The 20080-nt window shown below is 40.0% G+C and overlaps 2 protein-coding genes across 2 annotated transcripts; both read left to right on the forward strand.

The window, feature by feature from the left end:
* Positions 1–211: 211 nt before the first annotated feature.
* On the forward strand, positions 212–625 carry LOC120288531 (glycine-rich cell wall structural protein-like). Its single transcript, XM_039302587.1, has one exon. It carries the CDS (start codon positions 212–214, stop codon positions 623–625), a length of 414 nt encoding a protein of 137 aa, XP_039158521.1.
* Positions 626–10148: 9523 nt separating this feature from the next.
* On the forward strand, positions 10149–10691 carry LOC120288532. The gene has a single exon (XM_039302588.1). The coding sequence runs from the start codon at positions 10149–10151 to the stop codon at positions 10689–10691; it is 543 nt and encodes a 180-aa protein (XP_039158522.1).
* Positions 10692–20080: the final 9389 nt, after the last annotated feature.

The raw sequence follows: 20080 nt of genomic DNA on the forward strand, positions 1-20080 counted from the left end.
TGGCCGAACCGCGATGGTGGCTCGCCAAGGGTGATGGGTCCGGTGACCGGAGCTGGGGTGGTCGTCGGAGCTCCGGCGAGGTTCGAAAGTCACCAGACACGCAGCAAAACAGAGGAGGCAACAAATGGTCCCGGGTCGGGCGTGGAGCCGGCGTCGGTTGCTGCGAGAGGTGAGGATGTGAGCTGTGGTAGCGGCAGCGTCTTTGCCGCGAATGCACGAGCAAGCGAAGGTCGCGGTGAAGCAAGCCTCGGATACTAGTGCAGGCGGAGCGCGGGGCTTTGGTGCGGCGGTGGGACGGCGAGCTCGAGGCGGTGGCGTCGGGTGTCACCCGGGAGGGCAGCACGGCGAGAAGTCCGGCGGCGGGTCGGAGGGCGCACGGGCTGCCGGTGCGATCGTCGGGCGGGCGCGGGCGAGCTGCAGATCGCAAGTCACGGGAGAGGGTTCAGGTTCGGGCGGGGCAGTTTGGATTGCGGCGTCGCGGCTGGTCTTCGGCTCCGAAGGTGTGTCGCGCGGCGTCGATGACCGGCGAACAGCAGAGTCGCTGCCGGTGCGGAGGGTAGGCGGGGCCGGCGGTGCGAGTGACGCCGGTCGGCGGGACGTCGGGTTGCGCGGCGGTCACGGCTAGCTTCGGGCGGCGAGCGACGCGAGTCGGCAGGGGAGTCGGGCGGCAAGCGACGCAGTCGGCAGGAAGTCGGGCGGCGCGGCGGTCGCGGGACGCCGAGACGTGCGGCGGCGGAGGTCCCGATGACCGGTTGAGCGGATGCGAACATGGGGCTCCAGAGAAGATGAACAGTAATTTTTTGTTTTTTTCTCTTTTTTTTTCACCTTTTCTTTCTCTCCTGTCACTCTCACGTCTTCTCCTCCTGCTCTCTTTTCCCTCGGACCTCTTTTTTCCTTCGCCACAAATCAGCAAAAGGGAACAAGAAAACTTCCCTTTTTCTGACTTCCCATTTCCAAAGAAACGAACCCTTTCTCTCCTCTCTTTTCACTTTTTTTTGACTTTTTCTCTTCTTCTTCAGTTTTTCCTTTTTTCTTCGACCCCTAAACCGAAGCCTCGGCTTCTCTTTTATAGAAGAAAAACTTAAAATCATTGAAGATCCGGCGATATTCACTCAACCTCTTCAACAAAGAAATGGCTCCAAAATCCGGCCGTTGAATTATTTTGAATTCAAAATTTTTTTCAGAATTTCCCTCTACAACCAAATGCTATATTATTATTTTCTAAAAATAAATTAAATTTTAAAATAGGTGTCAATAGCTGCCCCTCTTTGAAGGGAAGCTCGTAGAGGTTTCCTTGAAAGATAAATGACACCTAAATTTTAACCATGCAAAATGGATATGCAATATGCAAATGTCAATGACCCATTTTTCAAATAAATTTAATTCTTTTGAAATGCAAGGTCATGCAATAATGCAATGTAAATGCAATGATTTGGTCAAGAGTGTAGATCTCAATGTGTCTATGCTCAATGAAATGCAAATGCAAAATGAATATGAAATGCATATGCAAATGTTAATGACCTCTTTTTCAAATAAATTTAATTCTTTTTGAAATGCAAGGTCATGCAATAATGCAATGTAAATGCAATGATTTGGTTAAGAACGTAGATCTCAATGTGTCTATGCTAAATGAAATGCAAATGCAAAGAAGAACACGTACTGTCATACTTATCCGGAGAAAAGTATTATTAGGTGTGAAATGATTCCTATGAGACCCGACCAACGTCTGAAAATCTCAAAGTCTTTAGAGATCGGAACTCTCATCAAATCCCAAACACCTGGAAATCACATCAGATGTTTGAAAGGACAAATACTTGGAAGTCACATCAAGCATTTAAAGATTCAAATATCTGGAATTCATGCTGGACATTTGAAAACATTTACTAAACATCTGGAAATCACATCAGACGTTTTAGAAGGACAAACACTTGGTATCACATCAAGCGTTTAAGGGTTCAAATATCTTGAGTTTTTACTAAACATCTGGAAGTCACATCAGACGTTTGGAAAGACAAACACTTGGTATCACATCAAGCGTTTAAGGGTTCAAATATCTGGGGTTTTTACTAAACATCTAGAAGTCACATCAGACGCTTGGAAAGACAAACACTTGGTATCACATCAAGCGTTTAAGGGTTCAAATATCTGGGGTTTTTACTAAACATCTGGAAGTCACATCAGACGTTTGGAAAGACAAACACTTGGTATCACATCAAGTATTTAAGGGTTCAAATATCTGGGGTTCACACTAGACATTTGAAAATACTAAACATCCGGAAGTCACATCGACGTTTGGAAAAACAAACACTTGGTATCACATCAAGCGTTTAAGGGTTCAAATATCCGGAGTTCACACTAGACATTTGAAAATATTTTACAAATTGGTATTTGGAATTCTCATCAAGCACCAAGATGACTGAACAAACTCAAGGTTTCAAAGACAATTTTTTTGGTCTTTGAGGAAAAATTCAATGATGGCTTTATCAAGCTTTCTACTGGAAAAATTATCACAAGGACAATTTTCAGTTATAGTGTGAATCTCTTGAACATGCTAAATGAGACGCTTTTGGTGTGAAAAGGCATTTTCACTCGCTCTCATTTAGGAGGGGTTATTTGTCCCGACCATTGATGTGGGAATATATCACTCAATCTTATCATCATCTTGTCGACAAGAGTTCGAATTTTCTTGCAATCGCACGACCTTACCAATCTGAGAAGTCTTTGACAAGGACGTAATGTGGGCTTGGTCAATGGCTTAGCAAAAGAGACTCTTTGAATCAAGGCTATTGAAAGAACAATTCTGTAATCATCTCCGGGTTTACAAGTCAAGAACCCTGCAAAATGAGAAAGAAATAATCTTGCTCGCACTTCTTCGAGCAATGCTTAAAACATATGAATTCCTATGTTAATTCAAGTGCCCTAATCTGAAGAGACTTTGTAAGGGACGTAACATAGGCTTGGCTCTTGGGTTTGAGAAATGAAAGGATCGTTAGGCTCAAAGATGTGTGTAATGGGTAAGAGTTGGTGATCATCTTGACATTACCACCAGTTTTCTTCGCCACGGATTGTCTTCTTGACAAATTTCTTTATTGGCTCAAGAGTTTATCACTGATGCCAATGATTGTTCAACTGGAGATCTTTTCTCAAAATCATTTTCTTTGATGATAGGCATCGATCGGCACACACCGCTTTTTTATATGCCCCTCAATTCATCAGTCATTTTTTTTTTTTCTTTTCATGGGCATTGGCCTTGCTTTTACCAGGCACACTTTGCTATTTCATGCCCTTAGTTCTATTTTGATTTCAGTTTTTGCGCACAATGTGTGTGTCAAGTATACCTTAAATGACACTCGAACATTCAAGGGTCTTCATCTGTCTCTTGCCTTGCCCTAGTGTGGGGGATGATCACCAACTGGGTTTAAAAGAAACGAAATCACAGGCTCAAGTGGGCTATGCAAAGGATATAAGTGTGTAGGATAGTGAAAGAAACGCTCTTCGTCATCCTAAGGCACTTAAATTACCACATGAATTCAATGTAAAAGCATAACTTGAAGATTGATGCAAGTGAGAGCAAGAAAATTTCCATCCATTTCACTCTCCTTCAATGTCAACTTACCTCCATTTGCCCCGATGTGGGGTGGTTCTTGACAGGGGTAGTATGAAAGAAGTTCTTCAAGTGTTTAGGCTCAAAGAAGGATTAAACAAGGGTTCATCGTAGAGAAATGAACTGCCCCTCATCATTTTAGTTGTCGTACTTCATGCAAGAAAACTCTTCACCTTGAAATACAAAATGTTTCCATACTCACCTCACAATGTATAGACAAGGGACTGTGTATGAAATTAGGCTTGCCTTTCACACCTCATTTATCATCATTTAACATGTTCAAGTAACTCAACATCCTTCACTGAATTATCCATTTTGATAAATTTCAAGTGGAATTGGTGAATTGCTTAATATCATGTGAAAGCATTCTATAATGATAAAAAGGCCATGTATGCTCTATTCTAGCACATCAAATCATAAAGTCAAAGCTGTTAAATGTCTCGTGTCTTGCCCCTCTTTGCAAGGGAGCTCATAGAGATTCCTTAAATATGCGCAGGGCTGCACCTGAAACATAAAGCAAATAATTAAATGAAACAAAGAGGGTAAATTAGATGCATGCTGGAAAATTATTTTATTTTGAAAAAATTTTCAAGGGAACATGAAGAAGCCCAGCCTTCAGAATTAGCTCCTTGCCGTTTTCTTTTAGGTAGGATTTCATCACAGGGCTAGTTTGGTGTACTTCAACATGCCCTTAAAACATGAAAATCTCCATGTATTTTATTGGATGAAAAGCAAATTACATTATTGAAATAAGGGAAATCCTAGAATTGAAAATGCAAATATGCAAATATGGAAAGCAATAAAGACTCCGCAGAGGAGTGTGCAAATAATTAAAATTTTCCTACTCTCGAGCTTTGTCAATGGCAAACAATTCAGTCATTCCTTCGAATGCGTCATCGAGCTCTCAATCTTTGGAGGTGCGGGATCATCTATGCCACCCCATCCATCTAGGATGATATCCCGTGGGTTGAAATAGGAGCGGGAGGAGCCGAATACTTTACATAGTAATCGAATTTGCCACTTGGTTGCCCCAGTGTCCATCACTTCTACTTCCTCATGCATCATCTGAAACATTGTGGGCTCGGCATCAAAACCGAAAATGGCATTCACGGCTTCCGGGGTGGTCGGGGAGTGGGTTATTCGGATGTTCGGCTGTGCATCGCGGAATGAGACCACGTTGGCATCCAAAAGATTTTGGATTTTATGTTGCAGCGTATAGCAATCGTCAACAGAATGCCCTACCTCTCCCATATGATAAGCACATGTCTTGGACGGATCATAGTTGGGGAATCGCTCGGGATTAGGTCGCTTAGGCTCTTTAGCGAGTAATCCTTTCTTCTGAAGGGTTGGCAAGATCTTGGACAATGGCTTAGGAAGAGGTGTAAATTGACGCTTGGAAGAGTTCTTCTGCTGGCCAAAGAATGGTCGTGCTCCTCCCTGATGGGTGTTCCGGGTAGGGCGAGGTGGTTGCACATAAGCTGCATTAACCTCCGCTACAAGTTCCTTATCCTTCTTGATTGAGACTCTTCCATATGAGCTGGTTTGATCAGACGCCCATCCATCACGCAATGCTACTTCAATTCGCTCACCAACGGGGATTAGGCGATTGAATGACTCGCGATCGATCCCAAAGCATTCGATTTCGATACTCGGGCGGGAGTGTCTTCATGAACAAATCCATCAGCTCCTTTTCGTTGGCTCTGAGTTATCCGAGCGGCTACGAGTCCTCCATCTCGTGACATATGCCTTGAAAGATTCCGTCCTCTTCTTCTCGGTGCGAAGTAAATCTTCTCGAGATGGAGTGACATCAATATTATACTTGTATTGCTTGAAGAAGGCATCCGTCAAATCCTCCCAAGTCTCCAGCAAATTAATCTTTTTCATGATGTACCATTGCAGCGACGGTCCTGTCAGGCTTGCTTGAAATTGTTGAATCATCAAGGGGATGTTATCAACATATTGGGTCATCCTGACCACATAAGTCTGTAGATGGATTTTTGGGCAAGAGGTGCCATCATACTTCTCAAAGTCGGCATTTTGAACTTCTTTGGCATCTTGATCTTTGCATAATGGGACAGATCGGTTGGGTCTTGGCTAAATGAACCCCTGCAGCTATTTGAGTTTCTCTTCGATTTTTGCCATGCGTTTTTCTTGTTCTGTCTTCGGTACAGCCGAGTGTATCACTTGTACCTCCTCATCAACAACAATTTGAGGCACGGCAGTAATTTTCTCCTTGGAAGCACCATCGAGGTTGATGTCCCAATTGCGAACGTATTCTTGCCTTTATCTTTCGGATCGGTCGCATGGGAGCATGTTGTGGTAACACCACTTCAACTTGCGGAGCTGGTGGGGCAAAAGTGTTTGTCCTGGAGAGAATCAATTTGCTTGGAGAGCTGCTCAAGGACATTTAGGACTCGCTTCATTTCTGTTTCGAGGGTGGCGATACGAGCTTGTTCAGCAACACGCACTTGTTCAGTGTTATCAGCCATTTTTGCCCTAGAACGAGTATGGATTGACGATCTTGGGTGAGCCGTGTTGTTACCTATCAATGTAAAATAATACAATAAGCATTATAACAAATGAGATTGGTCCATGACAACGATCAATCGTTTATTTTATTAAGTGAAATCAAATTCCAAAGACATCAACTTAAAATGCTAACATAACTCCCTAGGAAATTAAATTCCTAAAACATCAATCTAAGAAATTGAAATAACATCATAAAGCTTGAATTAAACTCTTAAATCTAGCGACTCTTTTCTATATACAATTGGGAGATCACGGTCTTTCGAAGCTTCTTGTTCTGTCGAACCAACTCGAAATACGAGCTTCTTTCCTTTCCACCGTTTCTTCAAGATTTTCAATTTGTGCTTTACGAGTGGGCTTCATGGTCACTTCAGGTATCACGGGAAGTAGAGCTTGAGGGATCTCATGATGGTGGATATAATAATCCGAGGCATGAAAAATCCTCTCATTTCCTTTCAATCTTCTAGGCACCACTATCTTTTCCAGATGGCATTCCATCCATGCATTTTTAAGACGCTCGATCTCATCGAGGTATTTGTGATCTTTGCGCACGAAGCGGGCTTGAAACAGATCCACTCAGAGAGGAGGTGGGATATCTTGGAGCACTCGATACTGGCAGACCACTCTATAAGGATAGTAAGATGTTGCACCAGTAATTCCCATCAATGGAATTGGATTATCTGTCTTATGAGAGAAATGAGCCACGCTAACATGGAACCATTTAGCATACCATAGGAAGCCCTTGAGATCTGGATCTTTAAGAAAGGTCACCCAATCGGAAAATGATTTTTCGGTATACTTTTTCTCTAAGATTGAAAATATCTTTATTGAGTAACTAGAATTATCAATTTCACCTCGACGCATGAAATGACCAAACTCCTTCATGTGAGAAAGAAACCAAATCTGTAAAAGCTCAGGAGAGGCATTCATGATTTTTCTCCATTTTGTTTAAAACGGTTGAGGGACAAAAACGTCTCAGCCAAAATCATGTTTATAAAGTTCATGCCAGCGCATGCTTGTCTGACCACCCATGCAATCGAAGGATTAATAGCATTTCTTCGATGAGGAAATATTATAAGTCCAAAGAATGCTAAGATGAATATCCTACCCTTTTGGTGCATTGAAGACTGATTTAAAAAATGATTAGCCAAAAAGGAGAAAGGGCATGCGTTACAATTAGCTTTCAAAACTTTCTTAACCTCATCAGTTTTAATTCTTAAAAATTGAGATAAAATTGATGTGGGTTCCATACCAAGAGGTGGCCTAACAAGTTCAGTCTCAAGGGGCATTCCTATGATGACGCTATACTCTTCCAATGTTGGAGTTAGCTCATTCTTACCGAAAATAAATGTAGCCGTCTCGGGACACCAAAAGTGTGATATAGCTTGCAAAACACCACTATGGACTCCGATATCCAAAAGGGGGATGAGCCGTCCCAAGATCGACTCCACATATTCTTGACCTTCTTTATTTAAATTGTTCCACCACCCTCGAGCTCAATCTTGGGAGTTGGAACGAATTGAACATCGGATCTCCCCATTGCATATAAAATAAGACCGACGACGAAACCTAATGTCATGGACCAACGAAATTGCAAGTAAGTAAATTGCAATAGCGAGAATTTAAACAACTTACTTTTACTGGGAAGAGATGACAATCACATAGACACACGCATGAAATGTGGGGCTCGATTTCTATCTAGATGGCTTAACAAAATGGAGCTAAAAGGATGATCTGACCGTTGCAGTCTCGCATTTAACGTGTCAGGTCCTCCTAACCCCGGCTCAGTCGAATGGAATGTCTAATATCACGCAATCTCGCGGATATGGACAAACACATTTGACACCATGAAGAACTTTCGGGGAAGAGAAGGTCAACCTCTATATAGCAGTCTCGCTTTAGAGGAAGTATCCTTCCCAACACCATCCTAAAAATCCTATCGCAGCCCAGTCCGGCAGGTTGTGTGTGCAATAGTGTAGTGCTAAAAACAATAAAACATGCACAACAGTTTAATTGCAAACAACACTTCTATAGTTCAACCATTCATTCTTAACTCCAACCCGCAAAACAAGGGTTAGCAAAGACTACTCCCCTTATACTTCCCATCTGCAAAAACATTTAACACTTCATGTTAGGAGCGTACCTTGTTTCCATACTGCCAAACAAAATATTTTTTTTTAATAAAACAGGCCTATGTCCACTATGAGTTTTAACTCTGTCCCCAGCGGAGTCGCCAAGCTGTCGCGACCTAAATTTTCAGGGCAATCCTAAAAGTTTAGGTTAATGGATTACTAAGTCGAAAAAAACTTGGCGCGGACCCTCCCAAGTCCTACCAATCGCGACTTGATAGAAATTAATCTATTTAAACATGCAATTCTATTTGGAGCCGCCACTAACCAATTAGGGCTGGTTAGAAACCCAAGTAAAGTAGGGGAGAATACTTTACTATTGCGAACCAGAGATTCAATAGGTCCGGGGACATGGTTACGCTAGATTAATCTAACGCCCTTTCGGTACCTTTTATTTTAAAAATATTTTGCAAGCAATGTTGATTAATTTAAACTTAAGCTACTAACATGCAAATGGTGGTCATGCGGGTGCACAATCAATAAAATAACATTCAATAAAAAATGCTAATAAAAATGCATGCCCTAAACATGATTTCTAAATGTCATGACACCTAATTTTTCTTTTTTTTCTTTTTTAAAATGTTAATTATATGCAATCTTAATTTAAACTTAATATGCATGAATTTATTTTAATGACATGCGAGATGCAATTCATATGGTATGACTTAAACTTATCACTATATGTATGCAATCTAATTTTTATAATCCTAAATATGCATGTGCTACATGATATGGGATAAATAACATGGTATTTCTACATGCATGCTCTTTTTTTGATTTTATTTTAATGATGATTCATTTTTAATGCATATATGCAACCTATGCTAAATAATGATGATATGAGATTAATTATGAATTAACCTATTAACTAACCAAGGAAATGATCTTTTATTTTTATTTTTTTTAATGACATAATGCTTTTTATTAAAAAGAAAACAACTTAATGGTGCAATGATTATCTTTTAGCATTTTCTTTTAAAACTATAACTCATATGGCATGCATAACATTTTTTTGTTCATCTTTTTGTTCTATTAAATGAAAATTGACTTAATCTAAAAATATCTAAGTATGTTGCTTTAATATGAAATGTGCATGGACCTAAGTACCTAAGTTCTAGATATGACAATATTTTACTAATAAACAAATTCTAATTAAACCTATTATGCAAATTAACTAGCATGTACCTAATATTTTTTGGATTTGTTTTTTTATATATATATATATTTTTTTTTGTGTTTTGGTTTTATTAAAGGAAAATCATCCTAATTCTACATGAATCTTAAAAAAAACTAAAATGCGTTGCATTCAAATGTGATATGTGTATAGACCTAAATACCTAATATGATGCATAATATGTGATGAGCAAATAATAATAACATGCCAAAATAAACATCCATCCATATAAATCAATGGCATTTTAATATGAATTAATGGTGCAAAGTAATTCATGAATTTTGCCATAAAAAGTCGAAATAATCAAAAATCTAACCCGACGTCTCGCGGGTCAATATTTTTAATTATCATAACTTAATATGACAAATTTCCTAATGATAAAAATAAATCAAAACAAATCAAGTTAGAATATATAAAAAGTAAACAAATAAAAACTATGAAACCAAATACCTAAAAATTTACCTAGTCTAACTCACGGTGGACTTGAAGAAATGGCAAGGAAGCGAATGGCTGAACCGCGATGGTGGCTCGCCAAGGGTGATGGGTCCTGGTGACCGGAGCCAGGGGGTGGTCGTCGGAGCTCCGGCGAGGTTCGAAAGTCAAAGACTGCAGCAAAACAGAGGAGGCAACAAATGGTCCCGGGTCGGGCATGGAGCCGGCGTCGGTTGTTGCAGAGGTGAGGATGTGAGCTGTGGTAGCGGCAGCGGGGTCGCGAATGCACGAGCAAGCGAAGGTCGCGGTGAAGCAAGCCTCGGATACTAGTGCGGGGCGGAGCGCGGGGCTTTGGTGCGGCGGTGGACGGCAGGAGCTCGAGGCGGTGGCGTCAGGTGTCGCCCGGGAGGGCAGCATGGCGAGAAGTCCGGCGGCTGGGTCGGAGGGCAGTACGGGCTACTGGTGCGATCGTCGGGCAGAGGCGCAGGCGAGCTGCAGATCGCAAGTCACGGGAGAGGGTTCAGGTTCGGGCGGAGCAGTTTGGATTGCAGCGTCGGCCGCTGGTCTTCGGCTCCAAACGGTGTCGGGCAAGGCGTCGATGACCGGCGAACAGCAGAGTCGCTGCCGGTGCGGAGGGCGGGCCGGCGGTGCGAGTGACGCTGGTCGGGCGGGACGTCGGGTTGCAGCGGCGGTCACGGCTAGCCGGGCGGCGAGCGACGCGAGTCGGCAGGAGTCGGGCGGCAAGCGACGCAGTCGGCGGGAAGTCGGGCGGCGCGGCGGTCGCGGGACGCCGAGACGTGCGGCGGAGGTCCGGATGACCGGTTGAGCGGATGCGAACATGGGGCTCCGAGAGAAGATGAACAGTAATTTTTGTTTTTTTTTCTTTTTTTTTTTCACCTTTTCTCTCTCTCCTGTCACTCTCACGTCTTCTCCTCCTGCTCTCTTTTCCCTCGACCTCTTTTCCTTCTCGCCACAAATCAGCAAAAGGGAACAAGAAAACTTCCCTTTTTTTCGACTTCCCATTTCCAAAGAAATGAACCCTTTCTCTCCTCTCTTTTCACTTTTTTTGACTTTTTCTCTTCTTCTTCAGTTTTTCCTTTTTTCTTCGACCCCTAAACCGAAGCCTCGGCTTCTCTTTTATAGAAGAAAAACTTAAAATCGTTGAAGATCCGGCGATATTCACTCAACCTCTTCAACAAAGAAATGGCTCCAAAATCCGGCCGTTGAATTATTTTGAATTCAAAATTTTTTTCAGAATTTCCCTCTACAACCAAATGCTATATTATTATTTTCTAAAAAATAAATTAAATTTTAAAATAGGTGTCAACATATGCATGATATGATGATGATGTGCACATATGATATGATATGACATGATGATGATGATGATATGCACGTATGACATTATGTGATGATGTCATGATGATGATGATACGAGTATGACATGATGGTATGCATGTATGTGTTATGATTGTGATGACGATGCATGATAGTATATGCATGGCTTCAAGGTAAGTAATGCCTGGAATGCATGTATGATTTGTATGATGCTTTGAGTGGCTATTAGATTCCTTTACCTGCTGAGTGGTTGTACTCACCCTTTTTGGGGACCAACATTTCAGATTAGCAGCATGCCGCTCCCTGCCGTCACACAGAGTGTGTTTTACGGTCTACCATCCGATGTCGAGGTCGAGTGCGAGGAGTTTGGCTGTCCTTCTGTTCCTGGATTGACGTATATTCGAGTGCGCTATTTAGTCATGTACGACGTAGGCCTGGCTGGGGCCCGGTTGTCCAGGAGTTCATCTCCGTCCACATTCGTTGCGATGGGGTGATGCGAGGATGTTGCCGCCGCCACCGCCCGATGCACCGGGTTGGGTGTGAGGGCCGTGCGTGACGAGTAGGAGCTGGATTTTTTTTGGGATAGTTAGCCGACACTGATGATGGGGATTGTTGCACGTGAGTTGTAGCAGGTCGAGGGTTCTTTTTGGGGTTTTAGGCCGGACGTGGCTGAGTCCTGGCTTTTCCTTTTGATGTATCGATCCAAAGAAATTACATCTTGAAAATATATGTAAATAAAGTGTTGTGGCTTGTCTATTAATCATGGTGATTAGTGGTGTGTATTTGTATCATGGTTGGTAGGGGAGAGATGGTGATGTTTTATTTTGCTTCCGCTAATGAGTCGCGTTGGGACTGTTTAAAAAAAAATGTCTATGAATTACGACGCTTCTTCTAGAGAGAGGTAGTAAGGTGTAACATTGGTGCCTGTGGTGACTTCCGAAGGGTTCGAGGTGTCACAATTACTCTTGTTGATCTTCCATGGAAAAAAATAAAAATATGTTAACTATTGGACAAATATGGTTTCAAATCAATAGAGCAATCAAGTTGGATTTTGATGCGTGATATTACTTTATTTAATAATTTATTTACCCCACAATACTGCTAATGGTCATGAGCAAATATCCACCAGGATACAACAAAATCTCAAATGAAAATACTATATAGTAATTTTAGTATTCAGAATTATAAAAATAAAAATAATAATAATAATTTTTTAATAAATAAAATTTTGAATTTTCATAATTTCCAAAAATACTTAATAAACAAAAAACAACCTTTGAACTAATAGAAGCTAATAAGATAATCGTACAAGATAAAATAAAAATAAAGGGGTTAGTGCTAATTAAATCGTGGGTGTGCAAGCATGCAAAGTGTTAAGTGCGCCTAATAATTACGTAATTATTTGTGCACCTACATAGGGTTATGGTGGGTCTAGCCTACACTCAACCTTTTTCTTTAAACACACTAAAAAAAATCTCATACTTATTAACTAGCCCACCTCCTCCCAACTTTCCTATGTAAAAACAAAGAAAAAACACACTTAGTTTATTTTACAAACTTCCAAGAATCCTCCACTTTGTTTGTAAAACAAAAATTTCAAAAAAATAAAAATTTTAAAACTATACAGCCAAAATTTTGGTAAGATTAATATATGTAAATAAAGGTCTCTTTCGAGTCAAACCTTTACTTAGTGCAAGTACGTCAAAACTCTATCAAAGTGACAAATAATTTGGCTTTAAACTTGTACTTTTAAATAATAGAATAAGACATATCGCATATATACTAATCTCTTATTTCAGCAAGAAGTTCTATATTACTTTGTACTATTATGGTTTTGTGCTTAATCCTGTTTTATAAGCTCTCTAGAAAGCAACCTTAATATTCATAAGAAGTGGCACCACTTCTAAGCTTATATACTTGAAGTATCTACTATATTACAAATTTGTATTATACTTCATTAAGAATTCAATTAAACCTACAAAACGTAATAAACAATATTGACTTCTCATATTAGGGCTAGGTCAATATCAAACAATCACATTCAGTAACTTGTTCTGATCAATTAAACCTTATAACTAGTGATGTTTTAGAGAAAGATCGAGTTATCATTACTGGTGATTCAATTAAAGGGTTTCGGCACCATTTCTTATCTCTTGGTAAAGCCTTTGTTAAAGGATCTGCTAGACTCTTAACCTTACGTAGACAATTGTTATGGCACAATTTTTAATCAATTATCTCACATATTCATGTCTTAAACTAATATATCTAGACTTATCATTATAGGTACTACTATAAGCTCTTGCCAAAGTGGCATGACTATCACAATGGATAGAAATAGGAGGCATAAGACTATGCCATAATTTGTTATCCAACAACAAATTCCTAATTCATTTGGCCTCTTTCCTAGTTGTAGTTAAAGCAACGAATTTGGATTCCATAAGGGAAGAACTTTTGTACAGTCAATATGAATTGAACTAGTCATTGATCTCAAAGAAAAAAAATACTTTACGATGAGGACTACTTCGTACACTAGTAGTATCATTACGCAAATAAACAAAAATCTCAAGCTCGTTATTGTTCTCGAAGAAAAAGAAGTGCTCCACGTTAATGTTATTTTCCTTCTTGCAATTGGTTGTAAAATTCTACCCTCCATAACAGGTGGATCTAAACTCTCCTGTTATACGAATTTCGCAACGACCTGGCCCATTTATGCCAACAAAAGCCTGAATTGCGCTCTTTCAAATGCTTGGACTAATCTTCATCAGCTAAAGAGAGTTTGGAGAAGCAGTAAGGTGTGTAGCTCTCTTCTCTGTAAGAGTTTCCTCTCTATCCATGGTGGTAATGTACCCATCAGAAACCCTAAGCCCTAAATTTCCTTGACCCAATGGATACAATCCACCTGCCGACCACTACCCTTCATCCATAACACCTCCAAAAACCCTAACAAAACATCCCACTTTACAACCATAGCACCTACCACCATACCCCACAAACCCACTCCTACTCAGATAGCCATAAACGGTCTATGATGAAATTTCTCCACTTGCAGCAAAGGTCCCACCCTCATCTACCACCACCCAACACGTAAAGCCTCCACGAGAATGGATTCTACCCCGGTTCCAAAAAAAGCAATGTTCGCAAGATGAAACCGGGATTATTTTAGAACTCCCTTCATCCATGATCTTCAATTTCAACAATAGGGACTCTTGGGTGTCCAACTGACTTCGCTCCTAGGTTAGTTTTGGAGGTTGTCTTGAGCTGAACCTGAAAAATAGTGTTAGAAATGGAGCGTGAATTAGAAAAAGAATGTAGGTTGGCTGCTTTATGAAGAAGAATGGGGCAAATGTGGTCAACAAATTTTGTAGCCAACTTGTTTGAGGAAATTCTAGAGGATAAATGGAAATCATGCAATCTTATACTACTTGGGAGACTATTTTCTAGGCCAAATGTAAACTTCTAAGCTTTCTTATCCAAAATGAAGAAGGAAGTCTTGGAAGAATGAAAACGTGGTGTGTGAATTAGTGCAATTAGGCCTATTCTCTTTCACTTTCAAAGGGGAAGCCGATTGGAAAAGAATCCCAAATGCTAGCCCTAGGTGTTTTTCAGGTAATTTGCTCATTCTACAAAAACTTCAACCTAAGGTACCTATCCACCATCATGTTTTTACTCATTGTGCATTTTGGGTGCAAGTGCTTGGAATTTCGGTAATTCAAATTACTGAAAACACGATGATGGAGGTGGTCGGAAAGATCGCAGAGGTGGTGGAGCTGAAAATAGATGCAAAAGATGGCAACCTGTGCAAGGTGGGAAGAGCGCGTGTGCTTTTAGATTTGTCACACCCTTTGTGGCCAAGAATATTGGCAAATTTCGATGATGATGGAATATGGGTTGATTTTAAGTATAAGAGGCTCCCTTATTTTTGCTATTCATGTGGGTGAATAGGCCACTATACCACAAATTGTGAGGAAATCCCTTACAAAGAACCAAGGCCTGGAGAGGAAGAAGTTGGAAACTTTGGATATTAGCTAAAAGTGGAAGCTAAGGAAAATAGTCTTTTTTTTTTTTTTTTTGGAAAATGTATTATGGGAAAGATATATTTTGTGAGGAGGAAGAAACGGTCCTGGAAACACTTATATCAGTTGGCACGATGGAGGTCTCGACCACCAATGAGAACTATGAGATGCAATTAGGGAATCCCATGGAATTTCAACCCTTAGAATTATCTAAGGTGAAAGGAAAAAGTATAGCCAATGTGTCTACAATAGTGAAAGGCAAAAGAGGCAAGGGCTCTCAACTTCTCTCAGACTCACCATTGGTAGAAACAATTCTTGATAGCACATCCACATTATATAAAAAGAGTAGGAAGGCCATATTCCCCTGGCGAGCAAGAAAATGAAGAAGGCCAAGAATTGTAGCTTACAGGAGATAGGTACAAATGTGATTGATGAGACTCTACTTCTTGACACTCCTATTTAGTTGGATGAAGGGGGCGCAAGAATAGGCTTTGGTGGCTAGCCTTAATAAGCCAATGGAGATAAATGAAAGTTTTGAGCTGGAACTGTTAGGATTGGGCTTTACCCTGACATTCTAACATCTCCAAGCCATAGTGGCTCTCGATAGATCCAATTTGGTGTTCCTCATGAAGATCAAGATTAAAAGAACCGTGGTGGAGAGGCTCAGACAACAACTTAATTTCAAGAAGTTGGTCATCATCGATCCAATTGGTGCATCAAGGGGTCTAAGGGTCCGTTTGGTTCAGTTTTAGGGAAATGCCCTTGGGAGAATGTAAATATCTTTGAGGTAAATAGGTTTTCCGAAATGTTAGACTGTTTGGTAAACTATAACTGAAAAGTGCTTTAGGGAAATGCAAGATTGTTTGGTAAACATATATTTGAAAAGCCCTTTAGTGTGACCAAATTAAGTTTTTTAGTTTTAGTATTTTTAAAATTACAAAAAGGAAACAATGACTATATAACTTTTTACATTTTCATGTTGAGAGTAATGTAAAAGATATATATTAGTAAATTTATTTAAAAATTAAATTAAAAGAATTTGATTATAGATTAGATGCAAAGCTTAACTTTTGGCTTAGGGTTCTTTTAGGTTTGTTTTCAACTTTGAATAATTTTTTTTAATTATTGTAGTATTAATCATCTTCGTTAATTAATGATCATTCTAGTGTATTGATAAAAAGTTGGGCTATTGATTGTTAAAAGATAAAAATGACAAAAAAAAAAAAAGAGATGTGAACCCAACATTTGCAAAGGGTTTTTATTATTTTTTTAAAAAAAAAAAAAAAAAATCCAATGAAACTCCGTCACCGATCAACGGCGGTTGGGGTGTGGGGAAGATGATCGGTTTAAAAAAAGAAGAAGAAGTCAACGGATGAATAGTAGAGGTGGACTTGCATTTCCGAAATGTTCAAAGCCCAAAGTAGGTCCCCACCTGCTTTGGGCTTTCAGCATTTCAAAGGCTAGCATTTAGCCAATGACATCTCCAAATGCTGAATCAAATACCTAAACTTTTTCCCAAGGGGCTTTGGGGCTGAAAGCCCCTTGGGAATACTGAACCAAATGGGGCCTAATAGCAATGTGGGATGAGGATATAATAGTGGAAGTATAGGAGCACTCATAGGAGTTGATTGATATCACTTGCATGGATGCCACTTGTGGCACCTTTATGAGAGTATCCTTTCCACATTCCTCTACTAAATTCCAAATGAGAATTTGTTTATGGCAAAAACTTTGGGCCATCCACCGTGTCAATACCCTACCATGGACTTGCATGGGCTTTATGCAACTTAGAGTGGAGAGTGGAATTTCCAAATGCAAAGGTCGTTGCTATGCCAACTATATGTTTTGATCATAGCCCTCTTATCCGCAAATTACATTCAAATATCACAAATAGAAAAAAAAAAAGAGTTTCAATTTGAGGCATAATTGGTTAGAAGACTCGGAGTGTGGGGAAATTCTCAAAGAAGCCTAGAAAGATCACCATTACACACTCAAAGACTTAGTAAAGAAGTCACAGAAGGTGGCCGCTGCATTGGGAATATGGAGCAAAAAGAGATTCTTTAACACGCACAGGAAAATTGAGCACCTAAAGAGAAGGCTAACCGTGTTGACTAACAGTCCTGAAGGCGTCAAGTACAGTAAGGAGGCCCAATAAATCAAAGAACATATTGAACAATTATGAAGGCATGAAGAAATAAACTAGAGTATGAGATCCCGCATAAAATGACTAAATTGGGGTGATAGAAATTCCAAATACTTCCATGCCACCACAGTCCAATGGAGGTTATAAAATAGAATTTCAATGTTGAAAATGGATGAAAATTACTGGTGTCAGAAACTTGAAGCACTAAAGCAACACATTGGCCAATTTTACCAATCACTTTACACCAATGTGGGACCCAGGAACTTCAACCAGTCCTAGATTGATGTCCACACCTTGTCAATGAGGAAATAAATGAGGTAATGATGAGAAGGGCATCAATGTAGGAAGTGAAGGAGGTGGTTTTTCAAATAGGAGCCACTAAGGGAGTTGGACCAGATAGGCTCAACATGCAATTATATCACCATTACTGGACTAATATTCAGCAAGACGTATTCAAAATGGTTGATAATTTCTTCACTACAGGTACCTTCGATCCCAAATTTAATATGACATTTATTGTACTCATTCCAAAAGTAGCAAACCTCGAAACATCACCTAATATAGGCCCATCAACTTATATAATTTCAGTTATAAGATTATTTCCAAAGTAATGGCTAACCGTCTTAAGCCATAGCTCCATGAAATTATTGCAATAAAACAAAGTGTTTTTGTAAGTGGCGGACAAATATAAGACAATGTCCTAACAGTCCATGAGATGTTACACCAGCTTCGCATTTGAAAGAAGGAAAAGAAAGTCCAAACAACTCTTTAACTAGACATGTAAAAGGCCTATCGCCGAGTTGAATGGGATATCTTGTGTGACTATATGATAAAAATGGGATTCTGTGAGGAATGGGTCCAGCATGTCAAACAATGTATTTCCATAGTATCTTTTAGTGTGAAAATCAATAGGAAGTCCATGGAACAATTCCATCTATCCCGAGGCATAAGACGGGGAGACCCACTTTTTCACCTTACTTAATTATCATTATGGCAAACGTGCTCTCCATGTGAATGAGCAAGGCAATTTTTGATGGAAGCTTGAGAGGTATCAAATTATATAGGTGGTGTTTGATAATATCTCGCCTAGTATTTGCCAATGATGCCATCTTCTTCTGGACATAATGGTTAAGGAATGTCAAAACTTGGCAAATATCCTAAACCAAGATTGTTATACATGAGGATTGGTCATCAACTTAAACAAGTCAAGTATTTTTTCAGCAAAAATTGTCCACAAACTTTGAAAATGAACTTGGCAAATCAACTAAGAGTCCCCATTATATATAAGATAGGAAAATACTTGGAAATTCCTTCAGGCTGGGGGCAATAAAAAAAGAAAATATTTGCATGGATCTTAGCAAGGGTTAACTCGAACCTAGGGCTGGAAAGAGAAATTGATGACTAAAGTAGGGAATGAGGTACTCATTAAAAATAACTGTACAAGCTCCACCACAGTAAGCAATTTTTAAGATGCTAATATCTATTTGCAAAGCAATAGGAAAAAGAAAAAGAAAAAGAAAAAGAGTTGCATGCTTTTGGTGGAAACAAAATGCCAAACGGGAAGGAATTTATTGGAAGAACTAGGAATCTTTGAGAACAAGGGAGGATACAAGAGGGCTGGGGTTTTGAGATCTAGTAGTTTTCAACAAGGCTATGCTTAGGAAATAGGCTTGACGACTCGTTCAGGCTTCAAACACCCTATGGAGCAAAATTGTAAAAGGTATTTACTACCCGCAAGGGGAGTTTTGGCATGCCAATAAGGGTCATTGCCCCTTGTGGGGATGGCAAAGCTTGATGATTAGAAGAGGAGTGATTGAACCTGAGATGAGATGGTTGGTGACATTAAATAGATTAGAATCAAGAAAGATGTATGGCTACCTAGAGGCCGTATTGGAGGCCCCACAAATCTAAATGAGCCTAAATATGTCAAGGAATTGATGGTACTTAAAGAAAAAGAATGGAATGTAGTGAAGCTAAAGGAAATTTTCAGCGAGAATGTGATCCACGAGATCCTATCCATATAGCTAAGTTCCAATCCATCAATGGACAAACTAGTGTGGATGGGAGACAGTAAGGGCTCCTACTCAGTCAAAAGTGGCTATAACAAAATTTGCTCTCAGGACAAAATGCTTAATGCCAACCAAATGTCATCATCATATTAACCTTCTTGATCTTTATGGACTACAATTTAGCAAACCCAACACTATCCAAAGTGTCGATTTTTCCTATAGAGTGTATGCATTAATGTGTTGCCAACAAGAGAAAACCTCTACTAGGAAAAATTGATGCCTGATCCACTTTGCCCAATATGTCACGAAGCCCTAGAAATCCTTGAGCTTCTCCACCTCTTATGTGCCTGGACAAAATGGATAGATCAGACCCCGGCATCAAGTTGAAAATAGCTGTCGAAAAAATTGCAAGAATGGATAAATAGATCACGGAGAACTTGCCTCCCCAGGATGAGTTGAACTCAAACGCACTTCTCGTTGGTATATTATGGCTAATTTGGAAAGAAAGAAATGCATGGGTCTTTCGGACCAACAAACTAAAGCCATACAAAATTGTGGACGAAGCAAGTAGTGATCAAGCACTCTATAGAAAGTGGAATCCTAGTAATGCCAAATAGCAAAGAAATGAAATCGGAGATTTGTGAAAGGAAGAGTGGACTCCACTGCTTACAAGCTCATTGAATTTACATGTGGATGGATCTTGGTGTAGCGA

The sequence above is a fragment of the Eucalyptus grandis genome, chromosome 9 (genome assembly GCF_016545825.1).
Source record: "Eucalyptus grandis isolate ANBG69807.140 chromosome 9, ASM1654582v1, whole genome shotgun sequence".
Taxonomy (NCBI): Eukaryota; Viridiplantae; Streptophyta; class Magnoliopsida; order Myrtales; family Myrtaceae; genus Eucalyptus; species Eucalyptus grandis.

Coding starts and splice junctions, on each gene's coding strand:
- LOC120288531 (XM_039302587.1), top strand. CDS start 212: ATGCACGAGCAAGCGAAGGTCGCGGTGAAGCAAGCCTCGGATACTAGT.
- LOC120288532 (XM_039302588.1), top strand. CDS start 10,149: ATGCACGAGCAAGCGAAGGTCGCGGTGAAGCAAGCCTCGGATACTAGT.